The 27,329-nt window shown below is 46.2% G+C and overlaps 1 protein-coding gene and 1 long non-coding RNA gene across 2 annotated transcripts in view; one reads left to right on the forward strand and one right to left on the reverse strand.

Annotated features, from left to right (window-relative positions):
- Window positions 1–27,329, forward strand: part of CLCN1 (chloride voltage-gated channel 1) — a 51,901-nt gene that overhangs the window by 14,438 nt on the left and 10,134 nt on the right. Inside the window, exons 2-13 of the mRNA XM_048821554.2 lie at window positions 2,450–2,603; window positions 4,365–4,511; window positions 5,226–5,354; window positions 5,465–5,598; window positions 7,193–7,270; window positions 11,822–11,900; window positions 12,217–12,342; window positions 16,862–16,946; window positions 20,783–20,884; window positions 23,300–23,384; window positions 23,867–24,016; window positions 26,198–26,267. Of these exons, the coding sequence (XP_048677511.2) occupies window positions 2,450–2,603; window positions 4,365–4,511; window positions 5,226–5,354; window positions 5,465–5,598; window positions 7,193–7,270; window positions 11,822–11,900; window positions 12,217–12,342; window positions 16,862–16,946; window positions 20,783–20,884; window positions 23,300–23,384; window positions 23,867–24,016; window positions 26,198–26,267 (1,339 nt within the window). The remainder of the gene's footprint in view (window positions 1–2,449; window positions 2,604–4,364; window positions 4,512–5,225; window positions 5,355–5,464; window positions 5,599–7,192; window positions 7,271–11,821; window positions 11,901–12,216; window positions 12,343–16,861; window positions 16,947–20,782; window positions 20,885–23,299; window positions 23,385–23,866; window positions 24,017–26,197; window positions 26,268–27,329) is intronic.
- Window positions 21,197–26,991, reverse strand: LOC142069323 (uncharacterized). The gene is made up of 2 exons (XR_012665093.1): window positions 25,677–26,991; window positions 21,197–21,858 (listed from the first exon to the last, which is right to left on the reverse strand). It is a non-coding gene; the product is annotated as an uncharacterized LOC142069323 (long non-coding RNA).

Here is a 27,329-nt window from a genome sequence, read left to right on the forward strand (position 1 = left end):
CCTACTGAATGGGGGAGGCAACCTAGTGACAGAGGATGTGGAAAAAGCTAATGTACTCAATGCTTTTTTTGCCTCTGTCTTCACGAACAAGGTCAGCTCCCAGACTACTGCACTGGGCAGCACAGCATGGGGAGGAGGTGACCAACCCTCTGTTGAGAAAGAAGTGGTTTGGGACTATTTAGAAAAGCTGGACGAGCACAAGTCCATGGGGCCGGATGCGCTGCATCTGAGAGTGCTAGAGGAGTTGGCGGATGTGATTGCAGAGCCATTGGCCATTATCTTTGAAAACTCATGGTGATCGGGGAGGTCCCGGACGACTGGAAAAAGGCTAATTTAGTGCCCATCTTTAAAAAAGGGAAGAAGGAGGATCTGGGGAACTACAGGCCAGTCAGCCTCACCTCAGTCCCTGGAAAAATCATGGAGCAGGTCCTCAAGGAATCAATTCTGAAGCACTTAGAGGAGAGGAAAGTGATCAGGAACAGTCAGCATGGATTCACCAAGGGCAAGTCATGCCTGACTAATCTAATTGCCTTCTATGATGAGATAACTGGCTCTGTGGATGAGGGGAAAGCAGTGGACGTGTTATTCCTTGACTTTAGTAAAGCTTTTGACATGGTCTCCCACAATATTCTTGCCATCAAGTTAAAGAAGTATGGGCTGGATGAATGGACTATAAGGTGGATAGAAAGCTGGCTATATTGTCGGGCTCAACGGGTAGTGATCAATGGCTCCATGTCTAGGTGGCAGCTGGTATCAAGCGGAGTGTCCCAAGGGTCGGTCCTGGGGCCGGTTTTGTTCAATATCTTCATTAATGATCTGAAGGATGGGATGGATTACACCCTCAGCAAGTTTGCAGATGACACTAAACTGGGAGGAGAGGTAGATAAGCTGGAGGGTAGGGATAGGATACAGAGGGACCTAGACAAATTAGAGGATTGGGCCAAATGAAATCTGATGAGGTTCAACAAGGACAAGTGCAGAGGCCTGCACTTACGACGGAAGAATCCCATGCACCGCTACAGACTAGGGACCAAATGGCTAGGCATTAGTTCTGCAGAAAAGGACCTAGGGGTTACAGTGGACAAGAAGCTGGATATGAGACAACAGTGTGCCCTTGTTGCCAAGAAGGCCAATGACATTTTGGCTGTATATGTAGGGGCATTGCCAGCAGATGGAGGGACGTGATCGTTCCCCTCTATGCGACATTGGTGAGGCCTCATCTGGAGTACTGTGTCCAGTTTTGGGCCCCACACTACAAGAAGGATGCGAAAAAATTGGAAAGCGTCCAGCAGAGGGCAACAAAAATTATTAGGGGACTGGAACACATGAGTTATGAGGAGAGGCTGAGGGAACTGGGATTGTTTAGTCTGTGGAAAAGAAGAATGAGGGGTGATTTGATAGCTGCTTTCAGCTACCTGAAAGGGGGGTTCCAAAGAGAATGGATCTTTACTGTTCTCAGTGGTAGCAGATGACAGAACGAGGAGTAATGGTCTCAAGTTGCAGTGGGGGAGGTTTAGGTTGGATATTAGGAAAAACTTTTTCACTAGGAGGGTGGTGAAACACTGGAATGCGTTACCTAGGGAGATGGTGGAATCTCCTTCCTTAGAAGTTTTTAAGGTCAGGCTTGACAAAGCCCTGGCTGGGATGATTTAGTTGGGGATTGGTCCTGCTTTGAGCAGGGGGTTGGACTAGATGACCTCCTGAGGTCCCTTCCAACCCTGATATTCTATGATTCTATGAAAGCAAGGCCGTATTTCAAACCATTATAGGGAAAATGCAGCTTTAATACTATAGTTTAGTCCAGGCAATGGAGAAAGATGATTTGTCACCACTGAGAGATTCAAGCTGAGCTCTATCACTGGTGGATTAACGATCACCCAATTCTGGCACAATGTGGAGGGAGGATGGGACGGTCAGCAAAAGCCCCATTCTGCCCTAAATGAGCCTGTTGGTCCTTACTAGGAATGGAAGTTGTTGGGAGTCTGTAGCCCTGGAGTAGGCTGTGGATGATGGCCTGGCCCCAGCAATATGGTGACAGGAGACATGTTTGAGGGAAGATCAGTCACATGGAGTATGTAATATTCATGCCACCCCCAATCCCAGACCACGCTTGCTGTGGAGAGGAGCTGCTCACAGAGGTCACACCCAGTCTTAAGTGGCTGGAGATGATGGGGAGCGATTGTAGGCAGGGAATAGTGGATGGGCTACTCTGGGTGTGAAGTTGTTTCCTCCCAATAGGTAAGGACCAGCAGAGGAGAAGAACAATGAGACAAACTCTGTCTGTCTGGGTCTTCCTGAGTTTCTGTCTTCTCTGTTTGGGTTTGCTTGGGTTTGTGCATCTGACTGTCTGTGGTACTCTCTGTCCATCTGTGGAGCTGTCTCTCTGTCTGTGAATTGGGACATTAACCTTGCTTTTTCCTCTCATCTTTCCCTCTTCTGGCTCCTCTAGCTCTATAGGCAGTACACAGACCAGCTCTCTGACTTTGCACAGAAGGAAGCGGCAAAACTACTGGGTGAGAAAGAAACCCAAGGGAACAGCCAGAGCCCCCAGAAACAGGACAGCCAGACAGAAGTCAAAGAGGAGCGGTACTCCAAATGCCAAGGTAGGACCACTCAGCCGCACTGGACAGACAGGCTCACTTTATTACCAAAAGATGGACAGTTCAAGCTGGAGGTGCAGAGGGATGGAATTCAAGTGGGGCAAAAGGGGGACAAGTGCACACTGTTCCAGGAGAAGGAGGAAGAAGTCCCACTGGGTGGAAGAGGAGAAGCTAGCAGAGGCTAAATTTCCTTTCCCATCTGCCCCCCAGGAATATGTGTGACAGCAAGGGATAGTTTTTCTCAGAGCAGTCTCTCCTTCCATCACACAGTAGGTTACAGATCTCCTGTAGGGGGAGATCTGTAGAAAGAGGCCTTTTCACACTTGCGGGATCATTTGAGGAGATCTCTCCTTCCGGTGCACAAGAGGTTAAACACCCCATCCTGCCCATACTGCAGAAGACTTTGCAGTACTGTATAGCACAGGGATATGTGCCGAGTCCTCCAGCACTCAGACATGATGTTTCCACAGGAGCTGCTTGTGATGGGATCTCCAGGGTGCAGCCTGAGAGTGTGGGACTGCTGTGTGCCCTGAACTCTCTCCAGCCTGGGCTATCTCTCACAATGCCTTGCTAGCAACCAACAGCAAGCCCCTCCAGGCACTGTGATCACTCAACACAACAGCATGTGGAGCCCCACACCCAGCTTTATTGCATGAGTGCTCCCAGAGCCACTCATGAATCACACAGAGAAAGGCACCAGAGTCAAATCCCCCCAGCTCCCAGCACTGTACCCCAGGAATATACTGTCTTGCACTGCTTAAGATGAGCAATGCCGATTTATTAATTGGTTCACCACTTCATCAATGGAAAGTGGACATACACCAGCCTTTGCAAAACCTAAGCAGATTTACCACACACTTCATACAAACTTGCTGGTAAAGGTAAACAGTTAAACAAATTTATTTACTACAAAAGATAAATTTTAAGTGTTTTAAGTGATAGGCAAATAGTCAGAGTTAGTTACTAAAAGAAATAAAATATAAGCACGCTGTCTAAACTTTCAACCCTATTAGACTCAGCAACATATAGATTAAGCAGTTTTTCTCACCCCACTGGATATTGCAGTCCCTAGTATACAGATTTCACCCTTGAAATCTGGGCCAGTCCCCTCAGTTAGAGTCTTCAGAGTGTCCTTGTTGCTTGCAGTGTAGGTGGGGGCAGGGGAAAGGCCCAGCTTGTGGCCACTGTGTTCTGTTTTATACCCTCAGTCCCATGTACTTGGGGAGCACAAGTCCAGGCATGTCTGGGGGCATTGCTGAGTCTCCAGGCAAGGTTGAGCAATTCCCCTGGTGTGGCCTCATGATTCATTCAGGTGAGTCATTGAATTGTAACTCCCTTGCTGGACAATGGTTGTTGATGGGTTGTTTGACATCCCACCCGGACATTGGTTATTTTCCTTGCTGTTGCCTCTGGGGAGCTAATATCTGGCTGATCCCCCAATTTACAGCATGGTTTAGTGACAACCATACACAATCTCACAACTTCATAGGCATTAATGATATACATATTTGGATAGAAAAATGACTTTCAGCAGATTATAACCTTTCCCCTGATACCTCACATGGCTTGCTTTATATGCAAGATCACAATTATATATAAATGAGGAATATGGAGGTTACAGGGTGCTCCCCCAAGGTATAGAATGTCACACTGCTATCTTGCCATCCTCAATAAGGGAAAGAAGAGACAGACAAGGGGCTTCCTCAATATTTCTTGACCCTCCCTGGCTTACCCTCTTGTCTCAAGACTTTTTCTCATCCACAGACTGTTCTAGACACATTCAGAAATATGTTACCAAGAAGCTTGGAGAAGACTGGATATTCCTGGTTCTGTTGGGTCTGGTCATGGCACTGGTGAGCTGGGGAATGGATTATGCCAGCGCCAAGAGCCTGCAGGGTGGGTCCCATTCAGGTGCTATGAAACTGCCTCATAAATCACATGAACAATTCACTTCTATGCCTAATGTCTCATGTTCCTCATCCTTCAGCACCAGCTCCCTGCAGCACATTGCCCCATAGTGCCATTGGGGTCAGTACTAACTCCCAGGGCAGAATATCCCCTAGTTTGTTACCCACACCACTCCCTGAGTACAGCTTTTCTTGCACCACACTGGGGCACTGGGATCAGTACTGACCTAGAGGGGAGAGTATCCTCTTCTAAAGAGTCACACTAGATCTTGCAGAACATTCATTTTATTTGGAAGTTGCTCCTCAAAATATAGGCCAGACATCCTCTGCTTAGCTTAGGATATTTAACAGTTACAGACCAAGGTAGAATGGTATGGCTTGACCATGAAGTTGTGTTAATTTAATATTATATTTCTCCCCTCAAGATACATACGTACACACAGCTCCTCTAATCCAGTCCCCACGTCCTCTTTATACTGGGGTGAATTCAGTCTTCAGGTTCATTCAGCCTTGTGTTTCACATCCCCCTAATACACACTGCTCCCTGTGACACCTGCTGTCTGCTGGCAGGACCCCTTTCTGCTGAGGGGTTCAGTCCTGAACGTGGTTGGATTGTTCTCGGTTGGGCTATCCTGATTTTGAGCTGGGTTTGTTTGATGCTCATCAGCCCCTTTGGGGAGGTACTGCTCTCGCTGACTCCTGCTCTGTCTGCCCACAGCTTACAAGTGGATGTACAAGGAGCTGCACCCGAGTGTCCCTATGCAGTACCTGGCCTGGGTCACCTACCCTCTCATCCTCATCCTCTTTGCTGCTGTCTTCTGCCACCTTGTCTCCCCACAGGCTGTTGGTGAGAGCAGGGGGCAAGGGAAGATCTGCCTTTGTCTGTCTCTTTTTCTGTATGGCATGTTCCTTGTTTCTATGGCTTATTTATTCATTCTCTGGTCTGGTTTTTTTCAGGGTCTGGGATTCCTGAGCTGAAAACAATCATGCGGGGAGTGGTCCTCAAGGAATACCTCACGCTCAAAGCTTTTGTGGCCAAAGTCGTAGGCCTGACAGCTGGGCTGGGGAGTGGCATGCCTATAGGGAAAGAGGTGAGTGTTGCTGTTGTGTCTGTGTGGAGTAATGGCCAGGGAGGGGGAGGCAGGTATAGGTGTCTCTTTGGGCACTGTGAAGCCCTGGGGAGGAAGGGGCTATAAATATCTTATCTTTATGGACAAGGGGCCATTTCTCCCCCCACCCCGCACTCTGCTTTTGTTTCTGAATTTCCCTACAGCATTGACCTCCCATTGGTCATTTTCCTGACTCTGTAAAAGGTTTGCTAGAGAAGGGGTTAAAGGAAGTGTGACATTGCACTCCATAATGATTTATGGAAATATGCTTAAGAGTGTAAATATGATGTAACTGGAATATGCTTTATGCAAAAAGTTTCTTGTAAGGTATCATTACAAAGCTTAAAATCTACTGAGTGTGTTCATTCTATTTGTATGCATGTATCATTCTTGTATCTGAAGCTAGAAATATAAAGTATAACTCTGAGGTCCTATTGTAATTATGCAAAGTGTGGGCCATTGATGATCATTTAGAATCTTGATGGCTCCCATTGACTAGAACAATTGGTTGTAAATGGCTCTGTTTACTTGCAAGCCTTCCTGTGTTCCTGTAAGCCAGCCCAGGAAGAATGGTGGACTCCATCTTAAACCTGGTGCTTTTCCATTTAGAAGGAGGGGTGGGGACCCAGAGAGACAAAAGATTCCCGCCTTGTGCCAAAGCTATAAAAGGGGGTGGAAGAGAACAAAGGAGGCTGCAGTCATGAGAAAACCCCTAGTTACCACCTGAGCTGGAACTAACAAGGACTGTACCGGGGAAAGGATTGGGCCCAGACTAGGAAGGAGTCTAGTCTGTGAAAGAAGCTTATTGGAACATCTCTGAGGGTGAGATATTATCTGTAAGCAGTTTCTTAATGTATTAGGCTTAGACTTGCGTGTTTTTGCTTTATTTTATTTGGTAACTTATTTTGTTCTGTCTGTTATTATTTGAATCCACTTAAATCCTACTTTTTATAGTGAATACAATCACTTTTGTTTATTAATTAACCCAGAGTAAATGATTAATACCTGGGGGAGCAAACAGCTGTGCATACCTCTCTATCAGTGTTATAGAGGGTGGACAATTTATGAGTTTACCTTGTATAAGCTTTATACAGATTAAAATGGATGTATTTGGGGTTTGGATTCCATTGGGAACTGGGTGTCTGGGTGCTGGAGATAGATGACCTGCTGAGCAGTTTTTGGTTAAAGTCTGCAGCTTTGGGACCAGACTTGGGTCTGTGTTGCAGCAGGCTAGTGTGTCTGGCTCAACAAGGCAGGGTTTTGGAGTCCCAAGCTGGCAGGGAAAATGGGCTCAGAGGTAATCTCAGCACATCAGGTGACAGTCCCAAGGGGGGGTCTCTGTGACCAAACCTATCAGGAAGATGCTGAGATACCTTCAAATCAGTGATTTCCTACCTGAGAGAAAGAGGGGAGAGGTGGGAGGAGAGAGACAGAGATGATCAGAGAGAGAGAGAGAGAGAGAGAGAGCGAGAGAGAGGAAAGCGTGCGCCAACTTCTGTGTTTATTAAATCCATGTCAGTTGCACAATGCACTGACCCTCTTTCCTCATCATCTTTTCCCTTCTCTTCTCTGACAGGGTCCCTTCGTGCACATTGCCAGCATCTGTGCTGCTGTGCTCAGCAAGTTCATGTCAATCTTCTGTGGCGTGTATGAGGTAAGGCACAGGTTTCTGTGTACACTTGTCCTGAAGCTCTCCATCTCCTGGGAGAGGCAACATGATTTCTTCTCTGGAGGAGGGCATAGCAGAGGGAGGGGGCAGGATACTGGTACAGGGAACGCAGTCAGTTCACCAAGGTGTTACAGACCAGTACATTACATGCACTGGCCAGGATTATGGACAGTGGCCAGGTATACAGTCCAGTAAGTTATAAGTACTGGCCTGGTATGTGGCATACTAAGTTACAGAACAGACTGGCTAGGAATATGATCTGGCAAGTCTGGATTCTGTTAGTGCTGAAGCCATAAGCTGCCTCATTGTAGTCACCCTCCATGCATAAAGACTTGCCAAAAGCTTTGCATAAAGACCAGTTTGTCTTAGAATGTGCATGCACAGAGCACTGCTAATCATAGGAGTGGTCTATATATCTGCTGTAGAAACACCCTTTACAGTAAAAAGATCATTGTAGTGATGAGCTGTTTATTAAGACTGGCAGTGTCCCTAGAGGCTAACTATATGCTATATAGAGAGACTGACTCACTGTAATAGAAACAGCTTGTGCAGACTGGCTCCCTGCAGAGACTGGCTGTGTAATATAAGATAACTACAGCAGTTGTTTATATAGACCAGATCTGTATAGAGACTGGTGCACAAGAGTAGATTGGTGGCATGCAGGCACCACATCATAGCAATACAGTAGACCTTGGCTGTGCATAGTGACCAGATCTCCATATTAGAGACAAGCTTACTGTACTAAAGACTGGCAATGTGTAGAGCCCGGCTCACCATAGCAGAGACGTCTGCATTTGCTGCTGGCTGTTGCTTCATTTTGGAGGATGGGGGGACTAACCCTGTGGCAGTGCTCCCTCTAACCCTGGCATGCCCTTCTCTGGCTGGGCTCTCTGTTCCAGAATGTGTACAGGCAGCTAGAACTCCTGGTGGCGGCTTGCGCGGTTGGAGTTGGATGTTGCTTCGGGGCTCCTCTCGGAGGCAAGTGTATTCTTATATACAACAGTTTGTATACATCACCTCAACTGTCTCACTGTGAATCTCCTACATGAAAACAAGTTCTGCACAGACTTACCTCCTTTCCAGTTCTGTGGTGAAATGTTATTTCTTTTTTCATGTAATCATGGAGGATGGAAGGCAAGGAGGGGGAAGGAGGGGGGAATGCCATAGAGGAAGTGACATTTGGGCAGGAAGTGTCATAACTAATGGCTGAGCCTATTTAGTCCCCAAGTATCAGGCCGAACCTCCAAAGATGGGTCTGCCTACACAATCAGTAAAGACCACCTTCCACAATAGAGAGGAAGGACCAAAAAATACTAGTGGCGGGGAGTGACATCACTCATGGGCAGCAAGTGATAATACTCATGAACAGGAAGTTATATTTTTAGTGCACAAAATAAATTCTTTATCAGTAAGCTAGAGAATAATATGGCTTTGGAGAGAAATGTGAGTGTTAATCACTCACATCTTTGCTTCTGAATCAGAGCCACTCTCTTAAATAACACGTATGACAGAGATATAGATATATATCTATTGTTCTGCTAGATGGGCAAGGCCCAGGGCAACAGTACACAAGGTGCTCCAGTCAACAGGGAGAAAACTGATACATAGATCATTTGTCATAGAATGTTTCCCTTTTGATTAGTCCTGAGCGGGTGTCTGAGTGTGCCCACCCCACCCCAAGGAACTACTCCGATCACTTGGACGCTGTGCCCAGGGTAATTTTGAGGGTATTCACAGTTTGATGGTTGTTCAAATACTGTGTTATTTCCTTGAGACAAATACTTCACTTCCTGTCTTTAGATGGAGTGAGTGAGGGGAGTAATAAACTGTAGCCCAATTGGCTCAGGCCATCCGAAAGAGTTCATTTCATTACTGTTTGCCATAAACAAAAAGCAGCCAGTTAAGCATCTAGCCAATAGAGGGCTTCTGAATGCTTAGCAGACTGGTAACACACCTGACATCCAGAGGGCAGGGGATCCTTCTAAGGGAAAGAGACAGAGGTATGTGTGTGAGAATGGAGCAGCAGGCCGGAGACAGCTTGATGTTGGCTTCAGAGGGAAGGCTAGATAGCAGGCAGCCTGACAGCTGCAACAAGGAGGCTGGATGAGAGCCAGGTGTCTAGCAGAGAAGCAGGCTGTGACTGGCTGAGGGCCAGCAACACCACACAGGAGGAGCCCTCTACAAACACGAGGCATGAGACTCTCACTATCTGGATGACAAGAGAACAGTGCAAAGGGGCTCCCACCAGATGATGGGCCAGTGGGGTCTGCAGGCCAACTCTTAATTACCTCCAAGAGAGGGATGGACTAGAGGAGCAACTAGGGGTTAAAGGAGATTAAAACAGCAGAAGGCTCTCTTACAGCATCAGCCAAGAAGCAGGGTGAGCTGTGAAGGGGCACTGCTTACCCAAGCCAGGGGGAAGAGGGAGAGCTCCCTCTGCATTTAGCAGAGGAGGGGGAGAAATGCCCCCACCCCACTTCACTTCAACCCCTGTGGACAGCCCATTACCTCTCTACTGGACTGCAACATCCGTTAATATACATGTTTAAGCCTTGCACCTAGTGTACATGGACTTTTTCTTGTCTCCAAACCTTAGTAAAGAATCCTCCATTGCTCACGCAGAATGTGAACGTGGTGTGTGGAGCAACTCTAGTGCTGGCCACTGAGTGTGCTGTCCGATCCCTAGAAGGAGCGGGGGTACCACAGCCCGACAGTGACAATACCTGAGGAGGAATCCAGTGCTTCCCATAGGAATATTTTTGTGGGGAGGTGGTAAAAGAAAGCAAAACAAAAACAAAAGAAAGTGGCCTCTCCATGGGACAGTCCAACGTGTGTCTCTCCTTTGCAACAGGCTGCAGAAACGCCCCCTTACAAAAATGGTAGCCACCCAGCAAACAGCAGATTCCTGGACATGCAGAACTGGAGCACAGAGGAAACAGGAGTTGCACGTAGCAATTACAAAGATAGATATACCACAGGAGAATCTCTTCCCATAGTCTCCCGGCCCCCCAAACTCCATATGTGGAGCTGATAGACTCACAGAAGGAGCAAAAGGCATTTCATTTGGCTTTTGCCAAGCTCATTGTGTCTGCTTTAATTGTGGGACCCTCACTGCTTATCAGAGATATGCATGCACAAAGCAAACACTGCTGGAATGAGCTGGGGTGCTAGCAGCAGTGAGATGAAACCTTCTTCCAGACTCACCAACTGATTGGGCCCACCAGCCTTGAAGGTGAGGCAAATAAATGCAGAGATACCCAGATACCATGTTTTCATAATGGCTTTTCTGGCCCTAACCATGATTTAGCTTCCTGTTTCTGCCACGGTAGCAAGTAGAGGACATTTCTTGTCCTAGCTAGCTCCTTTTGAGGTTATTTCCTGTTCAGATATATGTTTAATGTTATTTCCTGTTTGGATAGATTTGTTCTGAGGTAATTTCCTGTTTGATATATATTTTACCACGGAATGGTGTGTTCCTCTCTCCTCATTTTTAAGCAGTGGATTTCAGGGGTTCACACAGGGCAAGATTAAATCAAGATGGGTCCCTAGGCTTTTCCCCACTTGTGGGTACCCTTGGGCCTTGCTCCTGCACTATAGCTATGGCCTCTACCCTCCTTGGGGTGTCAGGACCATCCGCACAAGAGCGATCTGCTGAATTGGTGTTTGACCCACTAGCACTCCTCTTTGGGAAAACTGGGGCCTCCCCTGTCTCTAGACCATCACCCCCTTTCTTCAGACAGGCAATACATGACTGGTGCCTCCCCATACTGGAGGGGCACAAGGTAAATGTGAGGACACATGATCGCCCCACATGTCTTCCCTGCCTAGTGACCCCTCCCGCCCTGAACCCAGCCCAGGGCCACAGCACTCTCCCCATTCCACATTATCTGTGAGGGGCTGGGCTCTCTGCGCCGCTCCAGTGCATGTTCGGCTGCTCTCCCTGGCAGCTGCAGCTCCATCCCACTCCCCGCCTGGCTGCCAGGGAGAGAGGCTGAATGTGCCAGGGGGTGGGGTGGGGGAGAGGCACAGGGAGAGGAGGATAGAGTCCCTCTCCTTCCCTGCCTGCATTTGACCCCCCCCCCATGCTGCCCCACGCGTTGCCTCTGCACTGGAGGAGGAAGGACTTAGCTCCCACTGGTCTGCATATGGGGCCTCCGCTGACACCACACCAGCAGTCATGATGAAGTGGCTGCTGTGAGAGTCCCCACAACACAGAATTCCTGGCTGGGGCATTTTTTCACAACCATGAGGGCTAGAAATACATGTACTTCAATGAGAGCTGAGACTGTGCCCTCATCACTTGACTAGTGCCTATGCCTTATTCCAGACCCAATTTTACCTCAGCCCCTTTGGATATTTTGGAGGTGTCCAGGAGGGAGGAATGAGAGAGAGATTATGGACATACACCCCACAAGCATTAGTGATAGCGGGTTGGTGACAAGCTGTGACACTTGGTCTAATTTTGTCACTCACTCTCCCTTTTCTTTCCTCTTGTCTTCTGTCTGTCTGTCTCTCTTCTGTCTCTTCCACCAGTAGCAGCCGTATTATTACACTGATGTCCTAACTGTGGGCTGTGCTGTGGGGGTTGGCTGCTGCTTCGGGACACCACTTGGAGGCAAGTGGCTGCTCCCCTTCCTCTGCCTTTCCTCAGGATACCTTCGTCCCCAACCCCCAATTCAATGACCATTCCCTGTAGTTTCAGCCTCACCCACACTCATTCCCTGTTATGTCCTCCCCACAGAGAGATACCCTCCATCAGCAAGAGACTCTGCCCTCTCACTTTTGCCATCCCTTCAACTCTGCCTCCTTTGCAAACTCTTTTTGATCCAAACTTGATGGGAGCAGTGGCCAAGGATGGCTGGACGGGATTCTAGACGTTCTGGGGAGATTTCCAGTACATGTCCAGGTGATAACATCTCTGTTTTCTCTAGGGGTGCTCTTCAGCATTGAGGTCACTTCCACCTACTTTGCCGTGCGCAATTACTGGCGTGGTTTCTTCGCAGCCACATTCAGTGCCTTCATCTTCCGAGTGCTCGCCGTGTGGAACAAGGATGCAGGTAAGGCTAGAACCATGACCTCTGTGTCTGGTGCATAGGCCTCTATTATCTACTTCCTCTCCAATTTTTCCCCAAATCCAGAAATACAGTGGGGATGTGACATTTCCTCCACCATTTTCCTTGCATACATAACAGGCAAAGACAGGGAAGGAAGCGGGAGAATGGCAAACTTTTGTCACAAATTAGCTAACTCCCTGATTCCTCTGAGGCCTAGGTGTGTCTGGGGTTACCCAAAAAATTCACCATGCAAATACATGAGTCCCCAAGAACTGGTGGGATCCTTGAGGTGAGAATTCACAGTTGGTCAATGTAATGTGGGGCTGCATACACAGAGGCATGCCATCCCAGAGCAGGGAGGTGACAGTATTTGCAGCCTCACACTGGGAATGCTGTGCTCTGGTTGGGTACCTGTCAAGCAGAAAGGTAACAAATTGGAGGGAATTCAGACAAGTGCAATAACCAACTGATTAGGAGGCTGGAAGGACTGATTTATGAGGAAAGATTGAAAGAGCAAAATATACTGGTTAATGATGATGAAAAAGGACAAAATAACTCTACAGGTAGCAGAAGAGGGTAAATGCATTCTCATGCAGACACAAACACCACAGGGGGTGAGGCTTGTTCAGGATGGTGCAGGGAGGTAAAGGGAAAGTTTCAGATATTGCAATAATGGAGACAGAGAGAGATTAAGTAGCTGGATATGAGGAAAATATCTTCTAATGTTGAGGGGTTGTTAAACTGTGCATGGTCCATCTAGTCCAGTGTCCCATCTCTGACAGTAGCCAGGACCAACCGCTTCAGATGAAGGTATAAGAGCACTGCAGTGTGCAGATCTGCCCCCCCCCACATTAGGCCTCATCCTAGTCCCTAGTAGTTAGAGACTAAATTAGGGCCTGAAACATGGGGTTTAACATCCCTTCCAATACTTACTGTCATTAACTATGATAACCCTGGATATTCTTGTTAATCTTGTCCAGTCTCTTTCTGAATCTTACTAGGTGCTTGGCTGCAAGTACTTCCTGGGGCAGTGATTTCCACTTTGGGTTGGAAAGTATTTCCTTTTGTAGTTCTGAATTTTCCACCTTTCAGTGTCATGAATGTCACCTTGTTGTTGTGTTAAGTGACAAGGAGCATAGAAGTTCTTGCTCTACCGTCTCTAGACCAGTCATAGACTTTTATCATGTCCCCTGTTATTTGACTCCTTTCTAAGATAACAGTCCCAATCTTTTCAATCTCTCTTCATACAAGAATTTTTCCAGGTCCTCAATCATTCTCATTGCTCTTCTCTGAGCCCCCTCTAGCTCTTTAATATCCTTTGGAGATGAGGTGACCCGTGCTGAAAACAAAATCCAGATGAAGCTGTACCATGATTTCTATCAAGGCATTATAATGTTCTCCATATCATTCTTCATCCCATTCCTTATGCATTCTAGCATCTTGTTTGTTTTTTTGATTGCAGCTGCACATTAAGAAAACGTCACCACTGCTGTCTATGAGACCTGGGTCCCCTTCCTGAGTTAATACAGTTAATTTAGAACCCTATACTGTGTATCAGCTTAAATTTTTCCCTCCACTGTGTGTTACTTTGCATTAATCCACACTGAATTTCATTTGCCACCATGTTGCTCATTCCCCTACTGTGTTTAGGTCTCTCTGAAGTTCCTCCCAGGCCTCTTTGGTCCTGACTAACCCAAATAACTCTCATCTTCAGATTCTGCTACTTTATTACTCATCCTCTTTTCCAGATCATTAATATATTAAACTGAACAGAACCTATTACAGAACCTTGTGGCCCCCACTGTTAATCTTTAGCCATGATGAAAATGGACCCTTTACTCCTACTCTTTGCTTTCAGTCTCATAGCCAGTTTTTTCTCCATGAGAACACTTTGCCTCTTACCATATTGTGCAGGACTAAATAAATTATGTCAACCGGCCCCTATTTTACTGACATGTTCAAAGAATTCTAAGAGATCAATGAGACATGACTTGCCTTTGTAGAATCCATGCAGGTTACAACCTGTCAGATCATAAACTTTGTTATTGTTTTTAATGATCATTTCAACCAGTTTATGGATCTGAGGCTCACTGGGTTGTCATTCCCCAGAGCACCTCTAGAACCTTTTTAAAATATAGGTACATTTGCTACTCTCCAATCTTTGGAAGCAGTGGCTGTTGTTAATGAGAGACAGTGTATTTTTTATTAACAACTCATCTACTTTATCTTTAAACTATTTCAGAACTCTTGGGTGTAACCATCTAAGCCTGGTGATTTATTGCCTTTGAAATTATCAGTTTGTCCCAGCACCTCTTCTCTGACACCTCAATCTCTGAGACCTCATCTCTAATGTTAGGAAAGAGAAGGTCAGGGTCAGAATCTCCCCAACACTCTCAGCAGCAAAGACAGATGCATCTTACCTTCTCAGCCAAGTCCTTATCTTCCTTAATTTCTCCCTTTAACTCCTGGGGGTGATCAAAGGGACCCACCAATTCTTTCTCCAGTTTTCTGCTTCCCATATACTTGTTTTTACACCTTCAGCTATTTGCTCTTCAAACTCCATTTTAGCCCTTCTAATTTCCCTCCCACTTAATGCCTGCTATAGTTTGTTTTCCTGTTTACTGGCTTCACTAGGGTCAGATTTTCAAATTTTGAAGGATTTTTGTTTGGCTTGAATAGGCTCTCAAGCCTTGCCTGAAGCTATATTTGTTTACTCCTTGCCTTCCTGGTTGTCTTTTTGTTCAACGGTGCACATGTCTTCTGAAAGTACTAATGTTTCTTTAAATTGCATCCATTCCACCTGGAGGGCTTTTACCTCCTTTGCTTTCAACTTTAGGGCCTTTTGACTAACCATTTCATTTATTGAAGTGTCCCTTTTTAAAGTATAGTGTCACTTTTTGGTACCTTACTTGCCTCTGGGATGTTGAGCCTTATTATACTGTGGTCACTGTTACTTAAGTCTGGTCTACACTGTGGGGGGAGGGGGAGAATCGATCTAAGTTATGCAACTTCAGCTACGTGAATAACGTAGCTGAAGTCGGCATACTTAGATCTACTTACTGCGGTGTCTTCACTGCAGTAGGTTGACTGCTGACGCTCCCCTGTCGACTCTGCCTATGCTTCTTGCTCCAGTGGAGTATTGGAGTTGACGGGAGAGCGCTCGGTGGTTGATTTATCGCGTCTTCACTAGTGAAGACACGATAAATCGACCCCTGCTGGATCGATCGCTCCGGAGGTAAGTGTAGACATGCCCTTAGTGACTCATCTACTGTCACTTCTTGAATTAGCAACTCTGTTTCATAAGAGTAAGCTGAGAATAACCTCTCTTCACTTGTGGTCTAGAACTAGCTGTTCCCAGAAGCAATCACCCCAGTGTCAAGAAATTGTTTCTCTAAATTTGGTCATGTTGTGCTGTTTGACCAGTTTATATTTAGGTAGCTAAAGTCCCCCCATTATCACCATTTATTAGGTTTTCCTGCCTCTGATCTCTCTCCACATTGTGCACTCAATTTCCTTTGCTTCATCTGGAGGCCAGTAGTATATTCTTACATCTTGGAATTTGAGATTTAAAATCCTAGAGATTTTAAAATCCTAGAGATCCTAGAGATTTAGCTGTGTGGTTCTGTCCACTCTACATTTGTATCTCACCATATTCTATGGAAACCTTCAGACACAAAGCTACTCCTGCACCTCTTCAGCTTAGTTTGCCTTTCCTGTATAGTTTATAATCAGATATTGCAGTATCACATGAATTTTTGTCATTCCAACACGTTTCCGTAAAGCCTATTGTATTAAAATCCTCATCTGCTGCAAGACCTTCTTAGTTCACTGATTTTAGCTTTTGAACGTCTTGCATTAGTATATAGATGTTTATAGTTTTAACTCTTGGGTAGGTGCCTCCAAGGGAAGAAGTGGTAATCACATCACTTGAGTCATTTAAAACTAGAGTGGAACACAGTGAGGGTGTGGGAGCAGAAGGTAGGAAGGGGCTGATGGATAAGATGTGACCTAACTGGTCTCTTCCCTCTTTGATTTCTATGACTGTGATAATTCCTTCTGTACCTCTTATGAGAACTGGGTAAATGCAGTTCCCAGAGAGGAGCCCAGCTTTGTCCCCATGAGGTGATCTTGTCAATTTGTGACAGGGATGATCTTATCAGGGGCTGACTGAAATGCAGTGAATAGAAAGGAAAAATCCCATTTATCTTCTGAGGATAAGAAACTATTCCCAAGCAGAAAACTTTGACAAACTGAGGTTAGATTGAAAGTACATCACTTCCATTAACCCTCTACCCTCCATCTCCACACAAATTAAAAGAACATTAAGGGTTTGCACCAAGTTAAAGCTGTCTGCACACACTTAATTTGGTGTGTGCATTGCCATGCAGTCTTTAATTACACAAGCCCATGCTGCTATTTCCCCACAGATCCTATCTCATATTCTCATTCAGTATGCAGACTGTACTTTCTCACACTTTCCCCCCCCCCCTTCCCGTCTCTTGCTCTCTCTTCTCTCACACAGTCACCATCACGGCCCTGTTCAGAACTAACTTTCGAATGGATTTCCCCTTTGATCTGCAGGAGCTGCCAGCCTTTGCTGTGATAGGGTAAGTCCAAAGGGACTCAACAAATTGCAGTGCTAAACTGATATCAAGCTGACCCCATTGCAAATCTTCATATAAAATGGAATGACAGTCTGTTTAGACCATAAAAAGAAAAGGAGTACTTGTGGCACCTTAGAGACTAACCAATTTATTTGAGCATGAGCTTTCGTGAGCTACAGCTCACTTCATCGGATGCATGGTTAGTCTCTAAGGTGCCACAAGTACTCCTTTTCTTTTTGCGAATACAGACTAACACGGCTGTTACTCTGAAACCTGTTTAGACCATAGGACTCTTTCTGGAGGCTTGCCCTTAGAGATATTGCAGAACAACCATGTTTGAATGAGCATGGAAACCCAGTCCCAGTTCTTCGACTGCTCACAGGGTCTGAGCCCAGAGCCCATTCGAAGAGTGCAGAAATCCAGTTCAGGTTCTTCACCTTCTTTTGGGAGGCTGCACCCAAATCCATTCTAGGGTGGTATAGAACTGCAGTGGAATTTTCAAAAGCACCTAATGTCTGCACTTCAAGCTGGTGGCGTACCTTCCAGCATGAGGGGATATATCCATGCTAGGTCTGATTGAGCTAGCACACTAAAAATGGAGTGTAGCTGCAGGCACAAGCGATGGGAGGGGCTAGCTGCTTGAGTACATATGTACTCATTTGAGATGCTAGGCATATACTGGGGGCAGCTAGCCTCTCCTACTGCTCATGCCCATCGGTGCTGGAACTAGAGGTGCTGAAGTGGTTTCCATCATATACAGGGTTTACAGTTGGGTTCAATGGCTCTCAGCACCCCCACTACACAAATTGTTCCAGCACCTCTGGCTGTGCCACTGTGGCAACACTCTATTTGTAGTGCACTAGCTCTGATATGTCTATCCAAGCTCGAATTTACACCTCCAGCTCACAGTGTGGACATACCATAGTGAGCTAGGAACACGAGTCCCACTGAAAGTCACTTAGGCACTTTTGAAAATCCCACTCATCCAGTTTGTTCTCCTGCTTCTAAGGCTGCCTTGCAAAAGTCCACTCACTTACTGACTGTAGGTGAGTCCATTTGTTTGGGTGGGCAAGGGGAAATTGCTTTTTAACTTTGAAACTGTAGGACTGTGACAGCTCCTGCAGCTGTCTTTTGAGCTGCCTCAGACTGTAGTTCTGTTCTTCTCCAGCACCACCCCTCCGGGAAAGGGGTGTACTGATGGGACACTAAAAAAACCCTTCTGAAGCTGAAAAGGAGTGTCAAATATCACAAAAAGAAAAGGAGTACTTGTGGCACCTTAGAGACTAACCAATTTATTTGAGCATGAGCTTTCGTGAGCTACAGCTCAGCTCACGAAAGCTCATGCTCAAATAAATTGGTTAGTCTCTAAGGTGCCACAAGTACTCCTTTTCTTTTTGCGAATACAGACTAACACGGCTGTTCCTCTGAAACCTGTCAAATATCACAGCGATCAGTGTGGTATAAAGGGAGAGAGTGACCTCCCCTGGGGGAAGCCAGGTGCCACCTTGGAACTCACAAAGCTCATTGCAGCATAGCTCTAATCCTCCACCCATTTAGAAATGCATTTTCCCCACTCTAGCCAGCATCTTTCCTCACTTTCAGGAAGCACAAAGAAAGACACAAGTCCAGGCAACATGAGTGAACAGATTTTGTTTTCCTGGGCTTGTAAATGTACAAGACTGTTTTAAGAGGAGCACCGCCTCCCCTCAGTGCCAGGGTGGTGGGGAGGAGAGCACAGAAATCCACGTCAGATTAGAGAGAGCACACCTGAGTCCACCAAAGGGAATTTCTTTTCTATTAAAACCAGAAAATTAACCAATGTTACAAACATAGTGTAGACAACACATGTGATTTTATCATGTCTTATGCTGTTTGGCACTTCTGTTAAAACACCAGGTCCTGGAGTTATGTGATTTCACGAGAATTTCAGCTTTCATTGAAACAAAGTAAGTTTCTAGCCATTGTGATTTCAAAGAAAAGCTTGAAAAGGCACCTGAGTGCACGTCAAAGGCTCCAAAACTGGAAGGCCAAGAAATACAGCTCCCCTGTTTATTGTTTAAAAATCTCATGATTTTTAAGCCAATCTCAAGATTTTTTGGGGCCTGACTCATGAGTTTGAGTGCTTGGGGTTGGCAGTAAGATTACATTTTCCTTGTGGATATACCCAGAAAATATTTTAGAGCTTGGTTAAAGGTCTGGTTGTAAAAATATTTCTCTCTTGAGTAAAGGCAGCTGGTCAACATTTTCTGAACAAAACTTTTTTTAATTGAAAAATGGTTTTATTTTAAAAATGAACATTTTGGTGAAAGTTTCCTCATTAGGGTTTTTCTTCTTTTGAAAAATATGGACAGATGCTGTATGTGAAACACTCAGTTGCTGGTGTTTTTGTCTTTGTTTCTCTGTCGGGCTGTTGGTGTTTGTGATGTGGCAGGTGTGGCCCGTGCAGCTTGGCCAGAGGTTTTTGTGGCCTGTGCAGCCAGTGAGGCCCAGTGGTTGGTTGTGAGTAGTTTTTGTTCCCATTGCCAGTTTTGATTGGTGGGGCCAGTCACATGGCTGGAATTTTTCAAAATGACATGTATCTTTTTGTCATTTTTCAATTTTGAAATAAAAAATAATATTTGGAATGGCTGAGTTGGAAATTAAAAAGATAAAAAACTCTATAGAAAATTTTATAAAATGAAAAATTCATCAATTTTGAAAATGCATGCAATGAAAAGTGAGTTCTTGACGATATCTTGTGGCAATGAATTCCCCAGCTTAATTATGTGCTGTGAAAACAGTATTTCCTTTTACCAGTTTCCAGCATGTTGCCTTTTAACTTCATTGGGTGAATGAGATGCAACCCTGTCTCTCAGGTTACATTCCCTGGTCCTGATTACAGCAGGAAGTACAGAGGCAAATGCTAGCACAGAGAGTCCGTCACACTTTTTGGTTAAATAATGAATAATTAGGAACATAGGCTTCTGTTCAGCAAAGCACTTAAGCATGTGCTTTCCTTAAAGCACATGAGTGGTACCATTACTTTGCTGAATCAGGGCCAGAGTCTCTGTATACTCTGTATGATTGTATTTCCTGGTCCAATCTGACTTCTCAATTCTTCTGGCCAGATTGGTCCTCCACCTTGACCCGGATCCCATCTTTCATCCCCCCATTGGATCTATCAAACTCTCATAGTTTCTTATACCTCGCCCATCACCCTGGTATCTGAGCAACTAGTCAGTTGCTCGTACACATAGCTACAACGATGTGCAGTGTGGTTGGTCTCCATCTTGGTAATGCCAAGTGGAACCTCTGACAAGTCTTATATCCCACTGCTGAGCAAAAGCGGTATCCCCTCCATTGCACCGGATCCCTGCAACCAACGTAACACAGACTGTGGGGTTTCCCTATGGGGTGTGTGTGCCTCCAGAAAGCATCTTTGGAGGCCTTTGTAACAGATGGCACTCTCCAAAAAATAAATAAAAAGCTGGAAAGCAGCAGACAAAAGACTAGAACACCCTTGGAAGGTTCCTGTGGCACTCAGGACTGGGGCGTCCCTTTCTAACACATGTTCTGGATCCCCTTTTGGACATGGGAATGTTTAAGATATAAAGTGGGGGAGAAGGGAGTTATAATACGTTTTTTATCCCTTTACCAGAAACCCCAGTGACATCAGTAAGTGGCTGCTCTGACTGAGATACACAGCCTTAGGTGCAAACTTTGATTCTGCCCATTTGTTGCCATTTAAAAGGCAGGTGAATATCCATATGTGAAAAATACTTAGACTTTATTCCCTGGTGGATAAATGGCATTTTGTGGGTTGTGCTTCATGTTACTTTATTTCATTTCCTCCACTTTAGGATCTGTTGTGGGTTCCTTGGAGCCTTTTTCGTTTACCTCAATCGCCAGGTGGTTCTGTGTGTCCGACGGCATACAGCTCTGAGCCGATTTCTCACCAAATAGTGAGTGTGCTTGAGCAGCAGTACTCTGCCTTAGAGGCCATTACCCTTCCTGACACTGGATAATACCTGTGGAGTTAGGTGCTACTCAACATCAGTAAGAGTATCAGAATCTGGCCCTAAGAGTCTAATTCATGTTAAAATATTTTTATCTGCAGGGAAGAAAATCTCTTCTGGGCTGAACATTTGTCTTTACAAGCCATAAATGGCTTCTTGGTCCAGGAGAGACAGTCTAACAACCCCCTGCAATTTTTATTAGGAGGAGAAAATATAACTGGTTAGACAGGAAATGTTCTTAAAGTAGAAAATCAATAATTTCTTCATAACAGCCACAGTTTATTTTTAGAATATATCAAAGAGAAAATGCCAGTTGAAATCTGACCCAGTATTTCAGTTTTGTAAAACAGACATTTATAAAATTAGGGCTGACAGAAATGTTTCCATGTTAAAAAAAATTCCAGTGAAAAAGTGATTTTTAAAAAAACAATTAAACACTGCCTTACATCAACCCAAATATTGCATCCCTGAGAACAAACAGTGAAACTGATTCTGTTGATGTTCTTTGTCCCAGCTGAAAGCCATATTAAAAAGAAAGATAACAAAGAGCTTTAAAATAATGACATTTGTGCAGGACATTTTGAAATATCTTTCACCTCTAATAAATCCTAAATTATTATTACCAACACAGAGAAAGAAACATGTCTGTTTGCAACATGTGTGTTTTAAGTGAGCATTGTTCATTTAAAGAATAAATAAAATATTGTATTGCCTCCTAAAATTTTTAAGGTCCTTACCCTCTGAGTTGCTGAGTGGCCTCAACAGCTAGCAATTTGCAGGTCTGAGTAGTGAGGAGCTCCTAGTTAAAGGAAAATAGTGACATTTCCCTTTGAGTGTCAAAAGAACTGGATTAATGATGTGGAGGCAGAATTTTCTCTCATTCATTATGGAGCCTTTTGCTGGGGTACCATCAGAACAATCTAAAATATGACAAAGTAAGTGTAAAAGGAGAGCAGAGCCTGAGAAGCAAGTATTTTAATTTATATTTGTGAACAACTTTTCCATAGATTCATAGAGTTTAAGGCCAGGAGGGACCATTACATCATCTAGTCCAGAGATGGGCAAACTACGGCCCATGGGCCGCATCCAGCCTGCGGGACCGTCCTGCCTGGCCCCTGAGCTCCCAGCTGGGGAGGCTAGCCCCTGGCCCCTCCCCCGCTATTCCGCCTCCCCCGCAGCCTCAGCGTGCCACCAGCGCCCTGGCCCGCCGCTCCTGCCAGGCAGCGCAGGCAGTGTGGCTGGCTCCGGCCAGGCCGTGGGGCTGCGAGCTCCTGCCGCTCTGAGCAGCATGGTAAGGGGGCGGGCAGTGTGTGTGTGGGGGGGTTGGGTAAGGGGTAGGAGGTTCCGGGGGGCAGTCAGGGGATGGGGAACAGGGGGTGTTGGATAGGCATGGGAGCCTGGGGGGCCTGTCAGGGATCGAGGGAGTCAGGGGACAGGCAGCATGGGGGGTTGGATAGTGGGTGGGGTCCCGGGGGGTGGTTAGGGTTGGGAGGTCTCGGGAGGGGGCGGTCAGGGGACAAGGAGCAGGGGGGGGTTGGATGGGTCAGGGGTTCTGAAGGGGACAGTCAGGGGGTGGGAAGTGGGAGGGGGCAAATAGGGGGCAGGGGCCAGGCCATTTGGGGAGGCACAACCTTCCCTACCGGGCCCTCCATAGAGTTTCACAACACCGATGTGGCCCTTGGGCCAAAAAGTTTGCCCACCCCTGATCTAGTCTGATCTCCTGTATGTCACCCAGTTATTCCTGTATTGAGCCCAGTAACCTGTGTTTAATACTAAAAGCTGCATGAGAGGAATTCAGAAAAGTGTGATGAATAACAATAATATCTTGCACTGAAATCATATTTTTGCCCAAAGGATTCCATTGCCTCAACTTTACATCTCAGCTAAGCAACATACTTCCCTTTAGCATCATACTGGGGCATTGGGATCAGTGCTGATTCAGTGGGGAGAGCACCCTCCCCACTACTAAGCCACCCACCCCACTGCCTGCAGCACAGCGACCCCTAGCACCACACTGGCACCTTGGGGTCAGTGCTGGCTCAGAGGGGAGAGCGTCCCCTAGTGAGTTATTCTCTGTAGTCTGTCTAACACCTTAGTCATTGACTCTTCTGCAAGCATTATGAACATAAGAACAGCCACACTGGGGCAGAACAATGGTCCATCTAGCCTAGTATCCTGTCTTCTGACAATGGCCTGTGCCAGATGCTTCAGAGGGCGTGAACAGAACAGTGCAAATTATTGAGTGATTCCCCAGGCCCACCTCTGCTTGTATGATCTGACATAGTCACAGCCAAGGAAATAAGACTGCAGGAAAAGAACATAATATTACAGTTTGTTAAACTTCTTTCTTTCTTGTTTCAGCCACCTTGTATACCCAGGAGTTATAACCTTCCTGATAGCAACAGTGACCTTCCCGCCGGGGTTCGGGCAGTTCATGGCTGGAGAGGTAAGAGTAGTTATAAAGGAGTAAATGTGTAATTCTGAAAGAATCCCCAAATCAACAAACACACACCATGGTGAGTAAGAAGAACTCTGAGGTTCCCCTTCCCGAGCAGGAGGCAGGGAGAGATTTAGGAAGAGTCTGACCTCTCCTGGGCTGGAAGGAGAGATTTCTCTGAGAGTAATAATCTCCACGCTCCCCTTCAGGCAGATCTGGGGAGGGTCCCTCCATTCCCACCTAGGGGGTTTAGGCGTGGAGATGTAACCCCTTGAACACTAGAAGAGATTAAATAGATTCTCCTCCATCCAAAGCCCTCTCTCTTTTCTGAGCGGGTTAAGGTTTAACGCTTCATATTCTAGGAGGAAATATCCAAAAAGAAACAAATGTGGGGATCCTCTCTCCTCTCTGGTGGGGACCCTGGGTATAACACTGACCCCATTTAATCTTTTGAGACTCACTGACTGTTTTCTTGTCTTCTTTCCTTGAAGCTGATGCCCAGGGAAGCCATCAGCTCCCTGTTTGATAACTACACCTGGGCAAAGCACATGGGGGACCCACAAATCCTAGGGAAATCTGCCATCTGGATCCACCCCAAAGTCAGTGTCTTCGTCATCATCCTGCTTTTCTTCATCATGAAGGTAGGAAGCCCACCCATCCTGACCTGGCAGTGTGTCGCCCCTCTTGTGGGGGTCAGAGCTCTTGACACCACCCTGCTGTTTGTAAAGTGCTTTGAGACCTGCTGATGACAAAGTTCTACCTGAGAGAGGAGATTGAAACAGAAAGAGATTTTCTACTCCAGTGACCAAAATAGGAACTAGCAAGAATGAGATTTCCTTACAGAAAAATAATGATGAGGACAAACTGTGTGTTATCCTGGGGGAAGGAAGAGAGACAGCATCCCCCAGATCAGGACTGGACAATAATGGCCAGTGGGCACAGGGGTCCCAATATACCATCCTGGGCAGACTGTATGTACTTCCAACGGACGCTAACAGGTTCTGCTTTTTTGGTAATGCTGGGATTGCTTGTCATGCAGATAAAGGGTTAATTATTTGAACTGAGAGATGGTGGGCAATGGGGAGTAGCAGTGCAGTGTACATCTGATCTGCAATGCAAGAAGTGTATCCTTCTAGAGTCATGTGAATGTTCCCATATAGTTTTATAGGTCATTCCTGCCTCTAGAGTCTTTGCTGATGTGACAAACTGCTAGAGTGGCTGTTTCAGGCTGCTTATTTTGTTGTTGGTTTGTGTTAAAGAGGAGCAGACCGCACAAAGAAGCCCTGCCTCTGTGGCTCTGGGCAAAGGTTGGGCCTGATCATGGGTCATGCGTGAACCAGCCCCACACCTTCCACCCAAGGCCCTGCCCCTTTGCCCCCCCCTCCACCTCAGACACCGGCTCCAGGCCCAAAGGAGTGCCAGGAGGGCGAGCGGCATGCAGCCCCAGCTTCCCCAGCTCCAGAGCATGAGCAGCCCCAGCCCCGGAGTGCCAGGAAGGCGGATGATGCGGCCCCAGCCTCCCCAGCTGGAGCACTGGGGGCTAAAGGACTGGAGCCGCACACAGGGAGCAGTGGTAAGCAGGGGCTGGGGTCACACCTGGCTGTTTGGGGAGGCAAAGTCTCCCCCAGTCTATGCGATCCATCGCCCATGGGCCTGATTCTGCACTGCATTGCACCTTGGTCCCAATACTCAGCTGCATATGGGCTGAGTTTGGTACTGCTCAGTGGAAAGGGAGCAGAGCTGGTTGTACTCCTCTGTTGCAGCTTCCAGATTCTGGGACCAGCCAAGAACCAATCAGGTCCTCTGTGTTAGAGTAGCCACAGGGCTGCTGACCCAAGGGCCCATTGCAGCAGCCAAGAATAGCCAGAGTGTGGAGGTGCTCAGGCCATGGATACTCACCCCTAGCATGTCTCTACACTAGAAGCTGTAGAGCTGTTCTGCTGGCTCCACACCACTTGGAGGTTCTCCATCTGCTGGGGGTGTAGCGGGATATACTAGCTTTATGGCCCTTTTACATCAACTACTCTGCACAAAGCTACCCTTGAAAGGCATTCAGCAACTACATGATGCAGAGTGTGTCACACCCACTTTCTGAAGCGCTTACTGACTTTCAGCTCTCCTAGAGGAAATTCAAGGTGTTGCTCTCTGGATACCATAGACAGCGCCTCTCTCCCTAGGAACTGTACCACTTCAACAGCTGAGATCTGCTGGGCCACACCTGCTGAGAATCCCTTGATGTGAGCTGTCTGGGGATGGGTGGCAGAGTTCTCTGTGGAGCCATCAATGGTAGAATTCACTCACCCTTTTAATCTGATGAAGGCCAAGTGTGTTGGCTGTCAGGGCATGGGACAAGGCTGGTCTGTTTCCTGAAGAAGGTGACTGTGAGATCAGCTAGGGAGAGGTTTAGGGGTGCCCAGTTCCAGCATGATAGTTTGTTGTGGCTCTCCCAGAGGTTGTGGCCTGCACCATTTTATAAATAAATAAAACTTCCTGCAGCATGGGGGGGGGCCCATCTCTATGGATCAAAGGGAAAGTAATTCTCCAAGTTCAGCCCATTCCTTATGGATTAGCTTCCCCAGCAGCACAACAGTCACTGGGAAGCTCTGTGCAGTAGACAGTCTCTGGGAGTGATGGTGGTCTGCATGAATTCTTCCCACTCTCCTTTGCTCCCCACATTCCCAGCTGCCCTTGGCTTCCTTGTTGAGTCTGTCAGATTCCCCAGAAGGGATTTCCTCATAAGCAGGCAGGCTGGAGGATGTGGTGCAGCTGCAGGAGATGCTGTTACCACACACTAACTGTGACCCCATATCCCTCTGTCCTAGTTCTGGATGTCTGTCGTCGCCACTACAATGCCGATACCTTGTGGAGGCTTCATGCCTGTTTTTGTACTGGGTGAGTGTTAACCTCCTTCTTGGCCTTCTCAGAGAGAAAGAGAGAGAGAGAGAAAGAGAGAGAGAGAGAGAGAGAGAAATTATCATTGACAGGGAGACAGAGAGAGCAAGCTCACAATGGTGTTTCTAAGAGGGAATTCGGATCATGGCTCCCACAAGCTGTCTATGAGGAGCTTCATTAACAGTCCAGTTGCCCAGCCTCTGACCTTCAGCTCCTCTTCCTTTCTCCCCAAACTCACAGATGCTGATCTGGAAATTCCTGCAGTTTCTCCACATAATGGACTGTGCACAGTAAACAACAGACATACTTACTAGATAAATCAGACACAGGGTCAGGACTTGAACCCTGACACTTCAGTTCCAAAAACTCAGGTCCCTGCCTCTTGAAGAAAAGCTCCCCTAACTAGTACTAATAGTAGGTCCCCTGTCCTCTCTGTGGGCCCAGCTACAAGACAGCAACATCCAGCCTTCACTCAGAACCAGTACCTTACAACCTCAGCCATGGATTATCAAGTGATTCATGACAAGTGGTTGATGACTGATTATTGATTGTTAATCCTAAAACAGAAAAAAACTATGTTAAAGTGTCATTTGTACTGAGAGTACATATTAGTTCAGTAGAACCTCAGACTTACGAACACCAGAGTTACAAACTGATCAGCCAACCACACACCTCTTTTGGAACTGGAAGTACACAATAAGGCAGAAGCAGAAACAAAAGAAAAACAAACAAAAAAGCAAATACAATACATGTTAAATGTAAACTACTAAAAAAATTTAAAAAGAGAAAGCAGCATTTTTCTTCTGTATAGTAAGAAAGCTGTATCAAGTCAATGTTCAGTTGTAAACTTTTAGAAGAACAATAATGTTTTATTCAGAGTTACTAACATTTCAGAGTTATGAACAACTTCCATTCCTGAGGTGTTCATAACTCTGATGTTCTACTGTAATTTAGAGTAAAATGTTGTAATTATCCCAAAACCAAGCATTGCAATCCCAGGAAATTCAGTTATGGTTGCACTTAAAAGATATCCAAACATGGCTGGACACGCACAGTTTGGAC

The sequence above is a fragment of the Caretta caretta genome, chromosome 1 (assembly GCF_965140235.1).
Source record: "Caretta caretta isolate rCarCar2 chromosome 1, rCarCar1.hap1, whole genome shotgun sequence".
Classification (NCBI taxonomy): domain Eukaryota; kingdom Metazoa; phylum Chordata; order Testudines; family Cheloniidae; genus Caretta; species Caretta caretta.